The following is an 18,406-nucleotide window of genomic DNA, read 5'->3' as shown; positions in this document are numbered from 1 at the left end:
TCTTGCAATTTGTGAGTATTCTTTTGCAATTAGAAATATATTTTCCAAAGTTGTCGCTCTGGAGGTTCTTGATATGAAAACTAATATGAAGTTCCGCATCAGTTTTATATTGCTTGAATACTGATAAGGCCTCTGACTTATGTTGCAAGAGATATGTAGTTGTATATCTTGAAAAATCATCAATGAAAGTGATGAGATTCCTGTAGAAAGACTTAGATGGAGGAAAAGGTCCACATATATCAGTGTGAACGAGATCCAATAAAGCATATGAATGATTTGAAGTAGATACATGAAAGGGTTTTCGATGATGCTTGCCAAGAGCACAATATTGACAGAGGCCCATGTGAGAACGAGCTGGGAGATTCATACCATCCACAAATCATGATGATTGATAGCAAGTAGCTTGGCAAAATCCAAATGAACAAAATGATGATGCCATAGCCTGTAGTCCAGATGACCAGGGGCTATAACCACATTAGCAATATCATCATTTAAGGAAAGTTGAAAGAGGTTACCATGCCGAGGAGCAATTGCTATGGTATGTCCATATTTTTCAATCCAACACTGTGTGTGGTCAAAGCCAATAAAGAGACCAAGATCAACAAGTCGTGCAATAGAAACAATATTTCTCTAAAGATCTAGAACATGGAGAACACCTCGCAAGACTCTTGTTCAAGAAAGAGTGCCAAGATATAAATCACCAACACCCATGACTTGACAAGTAGTGTCATCAGCAAGATAAACCAATTTCTTATGAGGAAGAGCATGATAATTATGTAACCATTGAGATTGACATGTCATATTACTAGCAGCTCTAGAATCAAAAATAAAAGTAGAATCATCTCAAACATGAAGTATCCTCTCTGGAGAGACATAAGAACAGATATGATTTGCCTCTTGATGTTGAGCAGCATATGCTTGATTACGTTCACGATCATAACGCCTCTTGTAACATCAAAAGGATGGATGATTTTCACCACAATATTCACAAGGATAATTTTTGGATAAGCGGGGTTTTATCGACGTTATACAAAATCATCTTCTGTGATGTCTCTCGATCTTTTGGGATATACTGATGTAGACTGGGCAAGCTCTCACTTCTCTATGCGGTCTACAAGTGGTAATTGCTTCTTTATCAATGGTTGCTTGGTCTCTTGGGCAAGTAAGAAGCAACATTGTGTTGCTATTTCTACCATAGAATCTGAGTATTTAGCGGCCTCTCTAGCATCTTGCAAATTAGTTTGGCTGCGCCAATTGCTTATAGATATTGGACATCCTCCCTCATCTAATACTCCTTTAGATGTGATAATCAAAGTGCCATTAGTCTGGCTAAAGACTATGTTCAGCATAACAAATCCAAGCATATTAATGTTCATTATCATTATGTTAGACATGAACTGAACAAGGGGATGATAATGATTGAACATTGTCCCACTTCTTAGATGCTTTCGGATATTCTCACTAAAGGACTTAATGAGGCACACTTCACAGTGCTAGGATTAGAACTTGGAGTTCTTGCAGCTTCTCTCTTCCAAGATTAACACATCTATGGGTGACTTTTAACATTTGTATATCAATGCAGATCTGCATTACATACAATTGTACAAATGCATCACTTTAACTCTATGATCAACTTGTATACTTGTATATAGGAGCTCGGGTTTTTCCCTTGTGCTCTCTAAGGGTTTTTTCATCCATAGCTAGAGAACTTTATTTGAGTGGGAGTGTTAGAGTTGTATATAGCTCGCCCTCGTGATCAATATGAATCAGTCTAACACACCGTCTCTTCTTCTTCTCTCTCAACATGGTAAGCTCACCCTAACTTGAACTAGCTCTCACCTCTATATGTGTAACTAGTGATCAATATGAATCACTAGTTACACATATATAGGTGAGACCTAGTTCAAGTTAGGGTGAGCTATATATAGCTCTAATGGATGGTTGACTTGGCTCACCATGCATTCTAGCCACTACAATGGTTCAAGTCACTCATGAGCCTATGTCCACCAAGAATGCTATCCCCCCCCCCACCCCCCACCACACCTATGTTGATGCTTAAAAGTGCTAATGGATTTCTCATATACCAATTGAATGCATGCGATGGTCAAATTTTCTACTATAGTGAACCTCTGATATTTTAGAATAATAGATCTTTAAAAATCTCTTAGATCCTAAAATATGAGTTTTTCTGTGCCATCATGATCATACACAAAAATAGGTTAACCAGCACATTAGACTCTAGACCAACATGGTGGGCACAAAGTTATTGCATTTTAAAGCTTTTTCTAGAACAATTAATTCCTACAATATGAGTGCAGGCTATGCCATCATGAGGATGTATTAAAAGAGCTCTAAAATTCAAAAATAGGTCTATTATGCGATTGCTTCAAAAAATATCTATAAAATAGCTAGGTAGCTCTCTTGTGAGGTGAACTAGTGCAAGGACCATTGTGATGGTTTGTGTACTATGCTTTGCACTAAAATGGCTATAAAAAAATCTAAAATAGCTCTGAAGCTCGATGTATCTCCATGAATGAGCATGATGGTCATACCAAGCCAACATGACCATGGATGGTTTGATAAAATCTATACATATAGATTAATTTATAATCCTAGAGAAAGTTTATCGAGCTAGATTTTTAAGTTTCACAATATTGATAGAACATAGTATGCTTTTATATATTTTCTTTTGGATTTTTAAGTAAAAGATGTAAAGATTGTTGAAACTTTAAACTTTTTTGAATAAAAAATTCAAATCTTGGTGAATATTTCACACATTTATTTGTATTAGGGCATGCAAACTTTCAACACTAATATTAAAGTTTTGTTGAATCTTAACAAATCTAAAATGAAACAATCTTCATGAGGGTGACCATCGTGTGGCTGTAAGTAGCCGTAAAAAAGCAAAATTAGCTCTCTTGTAAGGTGAACTAATACACTGGTCATAGCATAAGATGAACAAGTGTGGTGGTTGTAATGTGAGGTGAATTTTATAAGCCAACTTTTTTAAGCATCCTTTAAAAAGTATAAATACATCTCTTGTGAGGTGATATGATCACTCATAGCATAAGGTGAACAAGTGTGGTGGTTTTAGCATGACGTGAAGGTTATAATTTAGCATGGTGGTCTCGCAGAATGACCAATGTGGTGGTCCCACTATTCAGCAAACTGCCATACGTCTCACATTATAGGTCAATTCTAGCAAAGGCATGAAGCTCTACATGGTGTTCAAAATGACTATATGCACATGGAATAAGTTGATAGAATGAAGCATATTGAGCTCTACATGGTTTCCAAAAGGATTATGCCATCATTACACCCATCAATATACTAATGTGGCAATTATTATGCCAAAAAAAAACTTGGTAAGAATGCAAGCCTTCCTTGAATGTGAAATCTCACCCATCAACACAATGTAGCATGGCCCCAAACATAGTTCTATGATTGGCTACACTAGATCATACATCCACCCACATATCATGAATGATTAGTTTCATTAAGAAACAAAACTTTCATATCGGTGTCAAAAGTTTCTATGCTCTAATAAAAATAAAGCATTGAAACATTTCGCCAAGATTTGAAACTTTTTTGAGAATAAATTCCAAGTTTCATCAAGATTTACAATTTTTCTTCAAATTTCAAAGAAAATTTATAAAATTATACTATGTTCTATGATCAATATGAAACTAGCTCATTAAACTTTCGCCAAGATTTTTTATTCATACATCAGTATAGTTTAGATAAAAACATCCTGGCTAGATACTTGTGTCTTTACGAGGAAATCCCGAGAATAATTAAGCATAGATGTTACTCTAAGAATAATAATGCCAATACTAGTAATATGGTTTGTATGAAGAGATGATTAAACAATGGAATATATTTCTTTGAAGAAGAAAAGCTAACTCACAAAGTTATTAAGTCATAGCATAATTTCTATTTCAAATATGTATCTAGGAATTAGAGTTAAATTTTCAAAAGTAATAAAAGATTTCCAAGTATAAAACTATGTGCCTTCCTTCTTCAAGTATAGAGTTACAATCATCTCTTGAAGTAGGGTACCTTTATGAGCATCAAGCAATGTAAAAATACATGAAATCTTAGCTAGGGTTTTCAATATCATGTACAACCATGCCTAACTTTTACGTAATATTGAATGTAATTATGCAAACATAAACTTATCAATATTGTGAAAAATGGTTAGTTGTTAATAATGTAGCCAATGGTTAAGTGCTTGTTATTGAGAAATATACCGCTATAACTCTCACTACTATCATTAGCATCTTCTACAAGAACTAGTATCTTCTTTGCTCTTTGGTCATTTATGAAGAAGGGAGTTAACACTTGAGGTAGCACCGAATACGTAAGGTCTGAAGAAAGAGTTCTCCATGAGATGTCTAGTGTGTGTAAGTGCCTCACACAAAAAAAATCGGCTCTCAAAATGAAGATTTGCACATTTTCTACAAGACTCACTAACTACCTTAAGTGTGATCCACTTGGACATCAAGATGAAAAACCTAACACCATCACGTTAAACATGAGAGACTTCATTGCAAGAGAATATTTCTTACCAAGATGCCTTAGCAAATATCCTATCATCATTATACATACTGATATCTGAATTGCTACCTTTATACACATAGCTAATCAATGCATCAAAAATAGTTTTTGGCATTCCAATCTCCATTCAAACTAATATGGTCAGTATGTAACCACATGGGTAGTTCAAGTCACCTTATGTACTATATGTCACCAAGGGGACCTGCTCAAACTCAAACCAACCCTATTAACCATCAGTAATGATACATATAACATGAAGTAAAAAGAATTATCTCTCTTTGTCGGAAGGTTGTGGATTGAGGAGCAACAAAAAGAAAACGTGCCCCCCTCAAAGCGATATCAAACTCTTGCATGTCCATCATCTACAAAGGACTTGGAACCTAAATACTGAGAATCCATTTGACCTGCAATCACCATGGTCATTGTGGGGGTTAAAGGTCACTGTGCCTTTACCCCGGTTATGTACAATACTCAAACACATATATAAATGAATGAAAAAGAAGATTATGGGGGTTAAAGGTCACTGTGCCTTTACTCCGGTTATGTACAATACTCAAACACATATATAAATGAATGAAAAAGAAGATTAGGGTGGTTCTGCACCCACCAAAACTTGTGTGGCTCTCTGTTTCTCTCTCTCCCTCTTCCGTTCTTGCTTCCGTTGAGAGCACTCTCAACTGGTATCAGAGCTCGAGTGATCTAGCTGAGAGTGCGTGAATGCTTGAAGCTTAGCAGCTCTGTGGGAGGAAGGAGAAGCTCTGTGGGAAGCTTTGTGGGTGACTTTACTTGCATCCAAGTGTGTAGAGACCTTGGAGGAACCTTTGGAAAAGTCACTTTGGTTTTGTGAAGTGGTTTTGAGAGCCTGTTAAGTTGTTTCAAAGAAAAAGTCGTTTTTTGAGCTTTTCCCTGTTCCGTTCGATGACAGAGACTTTGTATTGACTTGTAGAGGCAACTATTGCTTGCTTTTAGTATCCACTTCACTTCAGGAGCTTGAAAACACCTTCATTCTTGAATCTGGGATCATTTCATTGGATTTCTGACTCACTGTGTCAGTTTCTGCGTTTTTTTCCCGGGTGTTGGAACTCAAGTTTGGAGCAACCATTTGTAGATCTATCAGTTCTGGTGGACTCAAGAGGTCCTAAAACTTGTATGTTGCTCATCATTCACACTCCGGTGGAGTTTACAAATAGCTATGTTTCCCAAAACGTTTTTCAGTCCGTGTGTTGGACCCAGTGTTTGAGACCACGGTTTCCAAAACTGTCTGTCCCATTGCGTTTCGGACGCCCAAAAACCCCTACTTGTTAGCTCTTGCGTGATTCAGTGGAGGATTTTGAGAGTTACAGATCTCTGTGTATTCGATTTCGTCTCTCTGTTATGCATTTTTCATTCTAAGGTTTTGAAACCTTAGATTTATGCCACATGGCAGTGGATAAGTGTTGACTCCCATTTCTCACTCATCGGTTGGGGTTTTGGAGTTCTGGCAGAAGAGAGATATTTGCAAATTTTCTTGCTGAGTCCGATTATGCAATGGCGTCCATGTTTTGAGGCATCTCAGGTTCTATTTTCAGTAGCGGTCATTACCGTGGGACTATGATTTCTTGAGCATACCTTATGCAGATCACTTTGGTTGCAGTTTGAGCAGTGTACGCTCATTCGTGGTATGCATTGGGTTGCAGTGGATGATTTATAGGCCATTTGGATGCATTGCGGTCCTTATTGGATGCGTTGATAGGCCCAAATTGCCTTGTGGGATGCTATTCTTATGGATGCTTTGCACATGGATGCTATTTTATGCTGAGGGATAGCTTTGACACATTGCACGTGATGCACTGATAGTGCTATGCTCTCTTGGATCAGATATTATTAATGCATATGCCAGTGGACGGTGTTTATGCTTGAGTCATTTGGCACTTATTGGCATTTTGGATTGCCATTGCAGTTGGCATTTTCTTTTGGGCCAAATTTGCTCATATGGATGCATAGTATATGCACATGAGTCAGATGCATCTTTTGATGCTTTGAGCTTTGAGTTTTGGTGATATTTCACTCTATTGTGGCATACACATTTGGGTGCACCTAGTATTTGGTGTGATTCTCTGCTGCAGGCACTAGCATTTGGGATTTTGTTTCATTTGCATCATGGCATCCTCTTCCATGTCTGAAAAGGAGTTTTTCAGCATTAAAAAGTTTGATGGGACAAACTTTTCTTTGTGGAAAGAACAAATACGGGATGTGCTTATTCAAAAGAAGCAGATTAAACCCTTGGCAGGGATTGAAGCTAAGCCTGCAAATATGTCTGAGGATGATTGGAATGAGTTGGATGCATTAGCAAAGTCTACTATTAGACTTCATCTTGTAGAGTCACTTTATTTCACAGTAGTAAATGAGCAGACTACGAAAGATTTGTGGAAGAAACTGTGTGCCACTTATGAGAAGAAAACTGCCTCTAATAAAGTTTACCTCATGAAGAGGTTGTTTGAGCTGCAGATGAAGGAAGGGGTTTCCATTGCTTCTCACTTGAATGAATTCAATATTATTTTCAGCCAGCTTCAGGCTCAGAAGATGAATTTTGATGTGGAGACTAAGGCAATATTTCTCTTATGTTCATTGCCATCCTCATGGGATACCTTCCGTACAGCTGTCAGTAACTCTGCACCTGGTGGAGTACTTAAATTTGATGATGTTGTGGGTAGCTTGTTGGCCGAGGAGATTAGACGGAAGTCTATGGATGGCAACAAGCAGGATGCAACCTTAAATGTGCGAAGGGGCAGACCAGAGTTCAGGGGGAAGTCCGAAGAAAGAGGGAAGTCACGTAGCAAATCCAAGGCACGGAACATTGAGTGTTACCATTGTGGCAAGAAGGGCCATATGAAAAAGGATTGCTACAAGCTGAAAAGAGAGCAAAAGGATAAGAAAAAGAATGCAAATTGGGGTGCAAATCAAAAGGAAGAGAGTCCAAGGGAGGACAAAGGAAAAGTGAAGATCGAGGAGATCAATGCAGTCACACATGATAGTGACAATGACGTTCTCTTCATGTCTAGTTTATCTGCAGAGTTGCTTACCACTTCAGATGATGCATATTCCCAAGATTTGATTTTGGATTCAGGTGCTTCATTCCATGTTACTCCCCATAGGGAATGGTTCTCCACTTATGACAGTGGAAAGATAGGTTGTGTGCATCTTGGAAATGACTATGCATGTGACATAGTGGGAGCAGGTGACATAAAGTTTTCTTTTGCAAATGGGTCTGCATTTGTTTTGAAACATGTGAGACATGTGCCTAAGCTGACCAAGAGTCTTATTTCAGTGGGTCAGCTAGATGATGTTGGTTTTCACACCACTTTTGGCTTTTAGAGTTGGAAAATTCAGAAGGGCTCTATGCTTTTGGCCAGGGGTACCAAGTGTGGGACTTTATATCCCTTACATGTATCAAGGGTATTTGATCATGTTGTTGCAATAATCGAGCAGCCAAGCACTTCTTTGTGGCATTGTAGGTTGGGGCACATGAGCCAAAATGGAATGAAACTGTTATGCCATTTGGGTTATGTACCGCATTTGAGTTTCTCTGATTTTGAATTTTGTGAGCATTGTCTCTATGGGAAGCAGACTAAATCAGCCCATAAAAGAAGGGGAAAGAAAGAGTTTGAAATGCTTGATTTGGTGCATTCAGACATATGTGGTCCCATGCCTACACGGTCATTAGGCGGGGCTGAATACTATGTGACATTCATTGATGATGCAACTAGGAAAGTGTGGGCTTATGCTATAGCTCGGAAGAGTGATGTGTTCTAGGTATTTCAGAAATGGCTGGCCTTGGTTGAGAATCAGTCAAGTAGAATGCTTAAATGCCTACGGACTGACAATGGTGGAGAGTATCTCTCTCACGACTTTCAGCATTTCTGTGATACACATGGGATTAAGAGGGAGCTCACATCCCCTCGTCATCCCCTCGTACACCAGAGCAAAATCCAGTTGCAGAAAAGATGAACCATACCATTCAAGAAAGGTTGCAATGCATGCTTTCCAATGCAAGTCTTTCTGGTGGTTTTTGGGCTGAGGCAATGAAGACTGCAGTGCATGTGATCAATAGATCACCTAGTAAGAGTTTGGATGGTGGTATTCTTGAAGAGGCATGGAGTGGCAAGAAGCCCTCTTACTCTCATTTTCGTATATTTGGGTGTGAGGCATATGCACATGTGCCAAAAGAGCTTCGAAAGAATCTAGATCCTAAGTCTAGGAAATGCATCTTTCTGGGTTATGGTGAAAGTGGAGAGATGGGCTATCGTCTCTGGGATCCAGAAGCAAAGAAGATCATATGCAGCCATGATGTGGTCTTCAATGAGAAGAAGATGCATAAGGCACCCATGAGGGATGTGGAAATGAGGAGAATCACTTTCCAGGATGTGAATCCACCTGCATATGTTGATAGACAGCAAGCTGTTCATGCACCATGTGGGGGTTAAAGGTCATTGTGCCTTTACCCCGGTTATGTACAATACTCAAACACATATATAAATGAATGAAAAAGAAGATTAGGGTGGTTATGCACCCACCAAAACTTGTGTGGCTCTCTGTTTCTCTCTCTCCCTCTTCCGTTCTTGCTTCCGTTGAGAGCACTCTCAACTGGTATCAGAGCCCGGGTGATCTAGCTGAGCGTGCGTGAATGCTTGAAGTTCAGCAGCTCTGTGGAAATAAGGAGAAGCTTTGTGGGTGACTTTACTTGCATTCGAGTGTGCAAAGACCTTGGAGGAACCTTTGGAAAAGTCACTTTGGCTTTGCGAAGTGGTTTTGAGAGCCTGTTAAGAGTTTTCAAAGAAAAAGTCATTTTTTGAGCTTTTCCCTGTTTCGTTCGATGACAGAGACTCTGTATTGACTTGTAGAGGCAACTATTGCTTGCTTTTGGTGTCCACTTCACTTCAGGAGCTTGGAAACACCTTCATTCTTGAATCTGGGATCATTTCATTGGATTTCTGGCTCACTGTGTCAGTTTCTGCGTTTTTTGCCCGGGTGTTGGAACTCAAGTTTGGAGCAACCATTTGCAGATCTGTCAGTTCTGGTGGACTCAGGAGGTCCTAAAACCTCTATGTTGCTCGCACTCCGGTGGAGTTTACAAATAGCTCTGTTTCCAAAAACGTTTTTCAGTCCGTGTGTTGGACCTAGTGATTGAGACCACGGTTTCCAAAACCGTCTGTCCCATTGCATTCCGGACGCCCAAAAACCTCTACCTGTCAGTTCTTATGCGATTCGGTGGAGGATTTTCAGAGTTATAGATCTCTGTGTATTTGATTTCGTCTCTCTGTTATGCATTTTTCATTCTAAGGTTTTGAAACCTTAGATTTATGCCACATGGCAGTGGATAAGTATTGACTCCCATTTCTCACTCATCGGTTGGGATTTTGGAGTTCTGGCAGAAGAGAGATATTTGCAAATTTTCTTGCTGAGTCCAATTATGCAATGGCGCCCATGTTTTGAGGCATCTCAGGTTCTATTTTCAGTAGCGGTCATTACCGTGGGACTATGATTTCTTGAGCATACCTTATGCAGATCACTCTGGTTGTAGTTTGAGCAGTGTGCGCTCATTCGTGGTGTGCATTGGGTTGCAGTGGATGATTTATAGGCCATTTGGATGCATTACGGTCCTTATTGGATGCACTGATAGACCCAAATTGCCTTGTGGGATGCTATTTTTATGGACGCTTTGCACATGGATGCTATTTTATGCTGAGGGACAGCTTTGACACATTGCAGGTGATGCACTGATAGTGCTATGCTCTCTTGGATGAGATATTCTTGATGCATATGCCAGTGGACGGTGTTTATGCTTTAGTCATTTGGCACTTATTGGCATTTTCTTTTGGGCCAGATTTGCTCATATGGATGCATAGTATATGCACATGAGTCAAATGCATCTTTTGATGCTTTGAGCTTTGAGTTTTGGTGATATTTCACTCTATTGTGGCATACACATTTGGGTGCACTTGGTATTTGGTGTGATTCTCTCTTATAGGCACTAGCATTTGGGATTTTGCTTTATTTGCATCATGGCATCCTCTTCCATGTCTGAAAAGGAGTTTTTCAACATTAAAAAGTTTGATGGGACAAACTTTTCTTTGTGGAAAGAACAGATAAGGGATGTGCTTATTCAAAAGAAGCAGATTAAACCCTTGGCAGGGATTGAAGCTAAGCCTACAAATATGTCTGAGGATGATTGGAATGAGTTGGATGCATTAGCAAAGTCTACTGTTAGACTTCATCTTGCAGAGTCAGTTTATTTCACAGTAGTAAATGAGCAGACTACGGAAGATTTGTGGAAGAAACTATGTGCCACTTATGAAAAGGAAACTGTCTCTAATAAAGTTTACCTCATGAAGAGGTTGTTTGAGCTGCAGATGAAGGAAGGGGTCTCCATTGCTTCTCACTTGAATGAATTCAATACTATTTTCAGCCAGCTTCAGGCTCAGAAGATGAATTTTGATGCAGAGACTAAGGCAGTATTTCTCTTATGTTCATTGCCATCCTCATGGGATACCTTCCGTACAGCTGTCAGTAACTCTGCACCTAGTGGAGTACTGAAATTTGATGATGTGGTGGGTAGCTTGTTGGCCGAGGAGATTAGATGGAAGTCTATGGATGGCAACAAGTAGGATGCAGCCTTAAATGTGCAAAGGGGCAGATCACAGTTCAGGGGGAAGTTCGAAGAAAGAGGGAAGTCTCGTAGCAAATCCAGGGCACGAAACATTGAGTGTTACCACTGTGGCAAGAAGGGCCATATGAAAAAGGATTGCTACAAGCTGAAAAGAGAGCAAAAGGATAAGAAAAAGAATGCAAATTGGGGTGCAAATCAAAAGGAAGAGAGTCTAAGGGAGGACAAAGGAAAAGTGAAGATCAAGGAGATCAATGCAGTCACACATGATAGTGACAATGACGTTCTCTTCATGTCTAGTGTATCCGCAGAGTTGCTTACCATTTCAGATGATGCATATTCCCAGGATTGGGGATTTTGGATTCTGGTGCTTCATTCCATGTTACTCCCCATAGGGAATGGTTCTCCACTTATGACAGTGGAAAGACAGGTTGTGTGCATCTTGGAAATGACTATGCATGTGACATAGTGGGAGCAGGTGACATAAAGTTTTCTTTTGCAAATGGGTCTGCATTTGTTTTGAAACATGTGAGACATGTGCCTAAGCTGACCAAGAGTCTTATTTCAGTGGGTTAGCTAGATGATGCTAGTTTTCACACTACTTTTGGCTTTCAGAGTTGGAAAATTCAGAAGGGCTCTATGCTTTTGGCTAGGGGTGCCAGGTGTGGGACTTTGTATCCCTTACATGTATCAGGGGTATTTGATCATGTTGTTGCAATAACCGAGCAGCCAAGCACTTCTTTGTGGCATTGCAGGTTGGGGCACATGAGCCAAAATGGAATGAAACTCTTATGCCGTTTGGGTTATGTACCGCATTTGAGTTTCTATGATTTTGAATTTTGTGAGCACTGTCTCTATGGGAAACAGACTAAATCAGCCCATAAAAGAAGGGGAAAGAAAGAGTTTGAAATGCTTGATTTGGTGCATTCAGACGTATGTGGTCCCATGCCTACACGGTCATTAGGCGGGGCTGAATAAAATGCCCTTGAGAAGATCTTCTAGAGTGTCTAGACCGCCTGATAAGTTTGTTCCAGGGGTAGACTATGTGATGCTTACTAATTGCGGGGAGCCTTCTTGCTACAAAGAGGCTATGATGCACGAGGATCAACGCAAGTGGGAGAATGCTACAATCAGAGATGAGTTCACTTATGAAGAATAAGACTTGGGACTTGGTTTCTTTGCCACATGGAAAGAAAGCATTGCCATGTAAATGGGTCTACAAAATGAAGGTCACAGGTGATGACGTGCCTAGGTACAAGGCCCGTTTGGTTGCTAAAGGGTTCAAGCAAGACAAGGGTGTGGACTTTGATGAGATATTCTCTCCGGTTGTGAAGATGACCACACTTAGATGCATGCTTGGACTAGTGGCATCAGAGGATATGGAGCTTATGCAGATGGATGTCAAGACAGCTTTCTTACATGGGGATTTGCATGAGGAAATTTACATGGTGCAGCCGGAAGGCTTTGAAGAAAAGGGCAAAGAGCATTTAGTTTGCAAGCTGAAGAAGAGTCTCTATGGTCTTAAGCAAGCACCTAGAGAATGGTATCAGAAGTTTGATGCTTTCATTCGGTCCCAGGGTTTTAGAAGGAGTGAAATTGATCACTGCCTCTACACTAAAAGGGCTAAGGATAATAGCCTGATAATCCTGGCACTATATGTGGATGATATGCTATTGGCTAGCAAGAATACTTATGAGCTAGATGCATTAAAGGCCAAGTTACATGAGGCCTTTGATATGAAGGATTTGGGATTTGCAGGTCATATTCTTGGTATGCGCATCACACGTGATCGCAGTAGGAAACTCCTTTGGCTTTCACAAAAAGAGTATGTTACAAAAGTATTGCAGCGTTTCAATATGGAGGGGGGGGAGGCAGTGAGTACTCCATTGCCTCCATATGTGAAACTGAGTCATACAGATAGTCCCAAATCAAATGAGGAAAAGGCCATGATGGCCAAGGTTCCTTATGCATCAGCAGTTGGGAGTCTCATGTATGCTATGATAGCTACTAGACCAGACATTGCATTTGTAGTGGGAGTTGTTAGTCAGTATATGGCTAATCCAAGAAAGAGGCATTGGGAGGCAGTTAAGTGCATCATGAGGTACATGAAGGGTACCAAGGAGATGTGCATTTGCTTTGGTAAAGGAGACATGCGTGTACTTGGGTACACAGATTCAGACTATGCAGGGCATGTGGATAGTAGGAGATCCACTTCTGGTTATGTGTTCACCTTTGCAGGTGGTGCAGTGTAATGGATGTCTCGTGCACAGAAGTGCGTTGCTTTGTCTACCACAGAGGCTGAGTATGTTGCAGCCACAGAGGGTTGCAAGGAGGCTATATGGCTTGATCGGCTAGTGGGAGATTTGGGGATTCATACAGGTGTACCGACATTGCATAGTGATTCCATGAGTGCTATTCAGCTAGCACGGAATCCGGTCTTTCATGCAAAGACCAAACACATTGAGGTCACATACCATTTCATCAGGGAGGTACTTGAGGACAAGCGCATAGAGCTTGTCAAGGTTCATACAGATGATAACCCTACAAATATGCTGACGAAGAGTCTACCTAGTCAGCGGTTTGATTATTGTCGTGTATTGATGGGCATTGGATAGTATGCTCACTGGTTGTTCTCCCTTAAAGGCACATTGTCCTTTAAGTGGGAGGTTGTGGGGGTTAAAGGTCATTGTGCCTTTACCCCGGTTATGTACAATACTCAAACACATATATAAATGAATGAAAAAGAAGACTAGGGTGGTTATGTACCCACCAAAACTTGTGTGAATCTCTGTTTCTCTCTCTCCCTCTTCCGTTCTTGCTTCCGTTGAGAGCACTCTCACACCAAATGTGCAAGAAATGGTACCACCCAGTACTCCCACAGGTATACAATCAAGGGTAGATGATGGATCATCTATTGCTAGAAATGATGAGCTAAATGTGGCTGATATATAGGTGGGACAGCAAGCTGAAATGCCCTTGAGAAGATCTTCTAGAGTGTCTAGACCACCTGATAAGTTTATTCCAGGGGTAGACTATGTGATGCTTACTGATTACGGGGAGCCTTCTTGCTACAAAGAGGCTATCATGCGTGAGGATCAACGCAAGTGGGAGTATGCTATGCAATCAGAGATGAGTTCACTTATGAAGAATAAAACTTGGGACTTGGTTTCTTTGCCACATGGAAAGAAAGCATTGCCATGTAAATGGGTCTACAAAATGAAGGTCACAGGTGATGATGTGCCTAGGATGTGCCTAGGTACAAGGCCCGTTTGGTTGCTAAAGGGTTCAAGCAAGAGAAGGGTGTGGACTTTGATGAGATATTCTCTCCAGTTGTGAAGATGACCACACTTAGATGCATGCTTGGACTAGTGGCATCAGAGGATATGGAGCTTATGCAGATGGATGTCAAGACAGCTTTCTTGCATGGGGATTTGCATGAGGAAATTTACATGGTGCAGCCGGAAGGCTTTGAAGAAAAGGGCAAAGAGCATTTAGTTTGCAAGCTGAAGAAGAGTCTCTATGGTCTTAAGCAAGCACCTAGATAATGGTATCAGAAGTTTGATGCTTTCATTCGGTCCCAAGGTTTTAGAAGGAGTGAAATTGATCACTGCCTCTACACTAAAAGGGCTAAGGATAATAGCCTGATAATCCTGGCACTATATGTGGATGATATGCTATTGGCTAGCAAGAATACTTATGAGCTAGATGCATTAAAGGCCAAGTTGCATGAGGCCTTTGATATGAAGGATTTGGGATTTGCAGGTCATATTCTTGGTATGCGCATCACACGTGATCGCAGTAGGAAACTCCTTTGGCTTTCACAAAAAGAGTATGTTACAAAAGTATTGCAGCGTTTCAATATGGAGGGGGGGGAGGCAGTGAGTACTCCATTGCCTCCATATGTGAAACTGAGTCATACAGATAGTCCCAAATCAAATGAGGAAAAGGCCATGATGGCCAAGGTTCCTTATGCATCAGCAGTTGGGAGTCTCATGTATGATATGATAGCTACTAGACCAAACATTGCATTTGTAGTGGGAGTTGTTAGTCGGTATATGGCTAATCCAAGAAAGAGGCATTGGGAGGCAGTTAAGTGCATCATGAGGTACATGAAGGGTACCAAGGAGATGTGCATTTGCTTTGGTAAAGGAGACATGCGTGTACTTGGGTACACAGATTCAGACTATGCAGGGCATGTGGATAGTAGGAGATCCACTTCTGGTTATGTGTTCACCTTTGCAGGTGGTGCAGTGTCATGGATGTCTCGCGCACAGAAGTGCGTTGCTTTGTCTACCACAGAGGCTGAGTATGTTGCAGCCACAGAGGGTTGCAAGGAGGCTACATGGCTTGATCGGCTAGTGGGAGATTTGGGGATTCATACAAGTGTACCGACATTGCATAGTGATTCCATGAGTGCTATTCAGCTAGCACGGAATCTGGTCTTTCATGCAAAGACCAAACACATTGAGGTCACATACCATTTCATCAGGGAGGTACTTGAGGACAAGCGCATAGAGCTTGTCAAGGTTTATACAGATGATAACCCTGCAGATATGCTAACGAAGAGTCTACCTAGTCAGCGGTTTGGGTATTGTCGTGTATTGATGGGCATTGGATAGTATGCTCACTAGTTGTTCTCCCTTAAAGGCACATTGTCCTTTAAGTGGGAGGTTGTGGGGGTTAAAGGTCACTGTGCCTTTACCCCGGTTATGTACAATACTCAAACACATATATAAATGAATGAAAAAGAAGGTCACTGTGCCTTTACCCCAGTTATGTACAATACTCAAACACATATATAAATGAATGAAAAAGAAGATTAGGGTGGTTCTGCACCCACCAAAACTTGTGTGGCTCTCTGTTTCTCTCTCTCCCTCTTCCGTTCTTGCTTCCGTTGAGAGCACTCTCAGTCATCATAACAACATGATCAATAACATTTCTTGTCAATAGGCAAATCACCAGCAATCCATAAATGGCATACAAAATCATCAACTCCTCAAAACAAATTGCATAGGCTCTCTCATGTGAGTGTAAGAGCATCAGGTCTGGTGCATGGCTCTTTCTCATGAGTGCAAATGTAACGAATGTGCATTGCTTCTCACAAGTGTGTGCATCATCACAAGTAATTGATTAAGGTAGATTTGGTCTAAGATGAGGTGCACATAAAAATGCACATGTTCCTAATTTTTAAATAAAACCCAACTCCAAAACTATTTAACAATTGAAGTTAAGTTCTACACTATTTTGGTAGGTATTATTTCACGAAAAGCTTCTTTCTTTCTTTTACAATGCACCATTTTTTCTTGTTCCAATAATTAGACCATACATATCCCATAATTGTTGAGTCTCAGATATGAGAACATTTAATTTGCTTTGTTTTGGTATAAAATAGGTTGTCTCACAATCTAAAGTGAGACTATCTCCTTCATTCAGATCATCTTCTTTATTCTCATTAAATTTTTTGGTACTTAAATAGTATTCTAAGTGGAATTCACCATGTATGACTTGTATTGCATTTGGATGTACTATTCTTTCTTTTCTTTAATTGAAGTTAAATAGGTTAAGCCACCATTAAATATCTTGAGAGATATGTATCTAAACTTTGTATTTCAAACTTAACTTCCTTGTTTGAAGCCATGGGGAAGTCATATGGAAGTATCATCAATTAGATACATACGCCCGGCTTTGATGTGCGTTGAATATGTTAATACATATAAGAGCAATACTTTTCCCACATCAAGCTTTATTCCATGTCTCTCACGACTTGTCGCTAAATTCTTGTTGAATACTGTAGCGCCTAGCAATTGAGGCTACTCCCAGGATCCACCCCGAGAACGGAGCAGTACTGCTGGTACAGAGTGATTCTATCTTGTGCTTCACTGCTGCCTCCGCATTCACTCGAATTGATATCCCTGATAGTGGCACCGAAATCTTCGTTGTTCACTATGTCATTGTGGCAGGAGCTATCTACCATCCAGAACCACACGGCTGTTTCAAAGGAGATGAGGGAATCGCTGCCAACAATACCGGGATTGTTTATCCCATCAAAATTGAGGTAAGCCCCGGCTGCCCCGTAATTGTAATTCCTGCCACAGTTTGCGTTGCAGTGAGCTTTAATTCAATGGGGAATTTCTTAAGCGATCGTATAGTATATTATTTAGTGGGAGGGTCGAATTGTTACCACGAAAGCTGTAAGGGTCCGCGTCCAAAGTAACTCTGGCCTTGGGCGCAGCCGTATGAGCTAGTCGTGTCGCAATAATTTTGAGGTGGGTTTTGCTCGTTGATATAGCATCCCTCTGCCCGCAGAACACGAGATGTAAGCCTTAATAAGATGTTGCATGAAAACATCAAGAAATTAAGCTTAAAGGTGCTGTGAATTTAGCGCACCCAAGTGCTGATTCCGTACCGCCTGTTTCGTGCGCCACATTAGCAAAGAAAGCCGCCAGCTCCCGCGCGTTTACGGTGTTATCCCCGGACGAAGTACCGAAGCCATTGAAGTTTGCAGCTGCTTGGGTAAAGGAATCGTATGTATAAAATCCGCTGCTCTCACAACCGCTGGCGCCTATAGAAGGCAAAAACTGGTTGAAAATGTCATTAGTGATAATGGAGGAGACTTGAGCGAAAGCGCGGTGGGATGAGAGGATCAAGGCAAAAACTAGAACGAGGAGAGTACGTTGGGCTGCCATAGTACTAAAGGCCACGGCAGATTGAAAGTATCGTGACAAACTTGGGAGAAATTTCTCTAATTTATAGAGACGGAATTTTGACGTCGTCACGCAACGGTGGCGGAAGCCACAACCGACAGACAGACTTTGGTGTTCATTGTTCAAAGCAGCGTTTGACGAGTTGGTATCGTGCAGACTACGGTGGCAAAAAGCCCCTACCGATAGATCTCACACGTTAGCAGACAAAGGCTTCGGTGTTTAAAGGAGCGTTTGACTGTTTAGTATCGTTGCAGATGGCAGAACGCACTTGAGCGCCGTAGCCTAATCAAAATGGAAGACAAAGTGTAATGCATGATCACTCGTTACCATTCGTCGCTCTTTGAATCTGTTATCATTCGTCGCACTTTGATTTTTGATCCACGGCAGAAACTCCTAGTTTCCAATCATCATATTTCCCCAGCCTATCGATCTAAACACTCCCTACGAAAGGTGATACCTCAAATTTGAAGCTTTCATAGCCTTTGTAAGTCTCTATTAGAAA

At 40.8% G+C, this 18,406-nt stretch overlaps 1 protein-coding gene across 1 annotated transcript; it reads right to left on the bottom strand.

Annotated features, from left to right (window-relative positions):
• Positions 1 to 16,792: 16,792 nt before the first annotated feature.
• LOC147884209 (endochitinase 4-like) lies at positions 16,793 to 17,911 on the bottom strand. The gene is made up of 3 exons (XM_087398512.1): positions 17,607 to 17,911; positions 17,382 to 17,496; positions 16,793 to 17,286 (listed from the first exon to the last, which is right to left on the bottom strand). The coding sequence occupies exons 1-3, from the start codon at positions 17,884 to 17,886 to the stop codon at positions 16,998 to 17,000; spliced, it is 684 nt and encodes a 227-aa protein (XP_087254638.1). The 5' UTR covers positions 17,887 to 17,911; the 3' UTR covers positions 16,793 to 16,997.
• Between the last annotated feature and the right edge of the window lie 495 nt (positions 17,912 to 18,406).

Source organism: Dipteris shenzhenensis, chromosome 27, assembly GCF_047967505.1.
Source record: "Dipteris shenzhenensis isolate YYH24624 ecotype China chromosome 27, Dip_SZ_1.0, whole genome shotgun sequence".
NCBI lineage: Eukaryota > Viridiplantae > Streptophyta > Polypodiopsida > Gleicheniales > Dipteridaceae > Dipteris > Dipteris shenzhenensis.
Note: the sequence above shows the minus strand (reverse complement) of the source record. Positions and strands in the feature narration are given on the sequence as shown.

Coding starts and splice junctions, on each gene's coding strand:
- LOC147884209 (XM_087398512.1), bottom strand. CDS start 17,886: ATGGCAGCCCAACGTACTCTCCTCGTTCTAGTTTTTGCCTTGATCCTC. Junction 17,497..17,606: donor TGTGGCGCACGAAACAGGCG/GTACGGAATCAG, acceptor TTCTGCGGGCAG/AGGGATGCTATATCAACGAG. Junction 17,287..17,381: donor GGACCCTTACAGCTTTCGTG/GTAACAATTCGA, acceptor AAACTGTGGCAG/GAATTACAATTACGGGGCAG.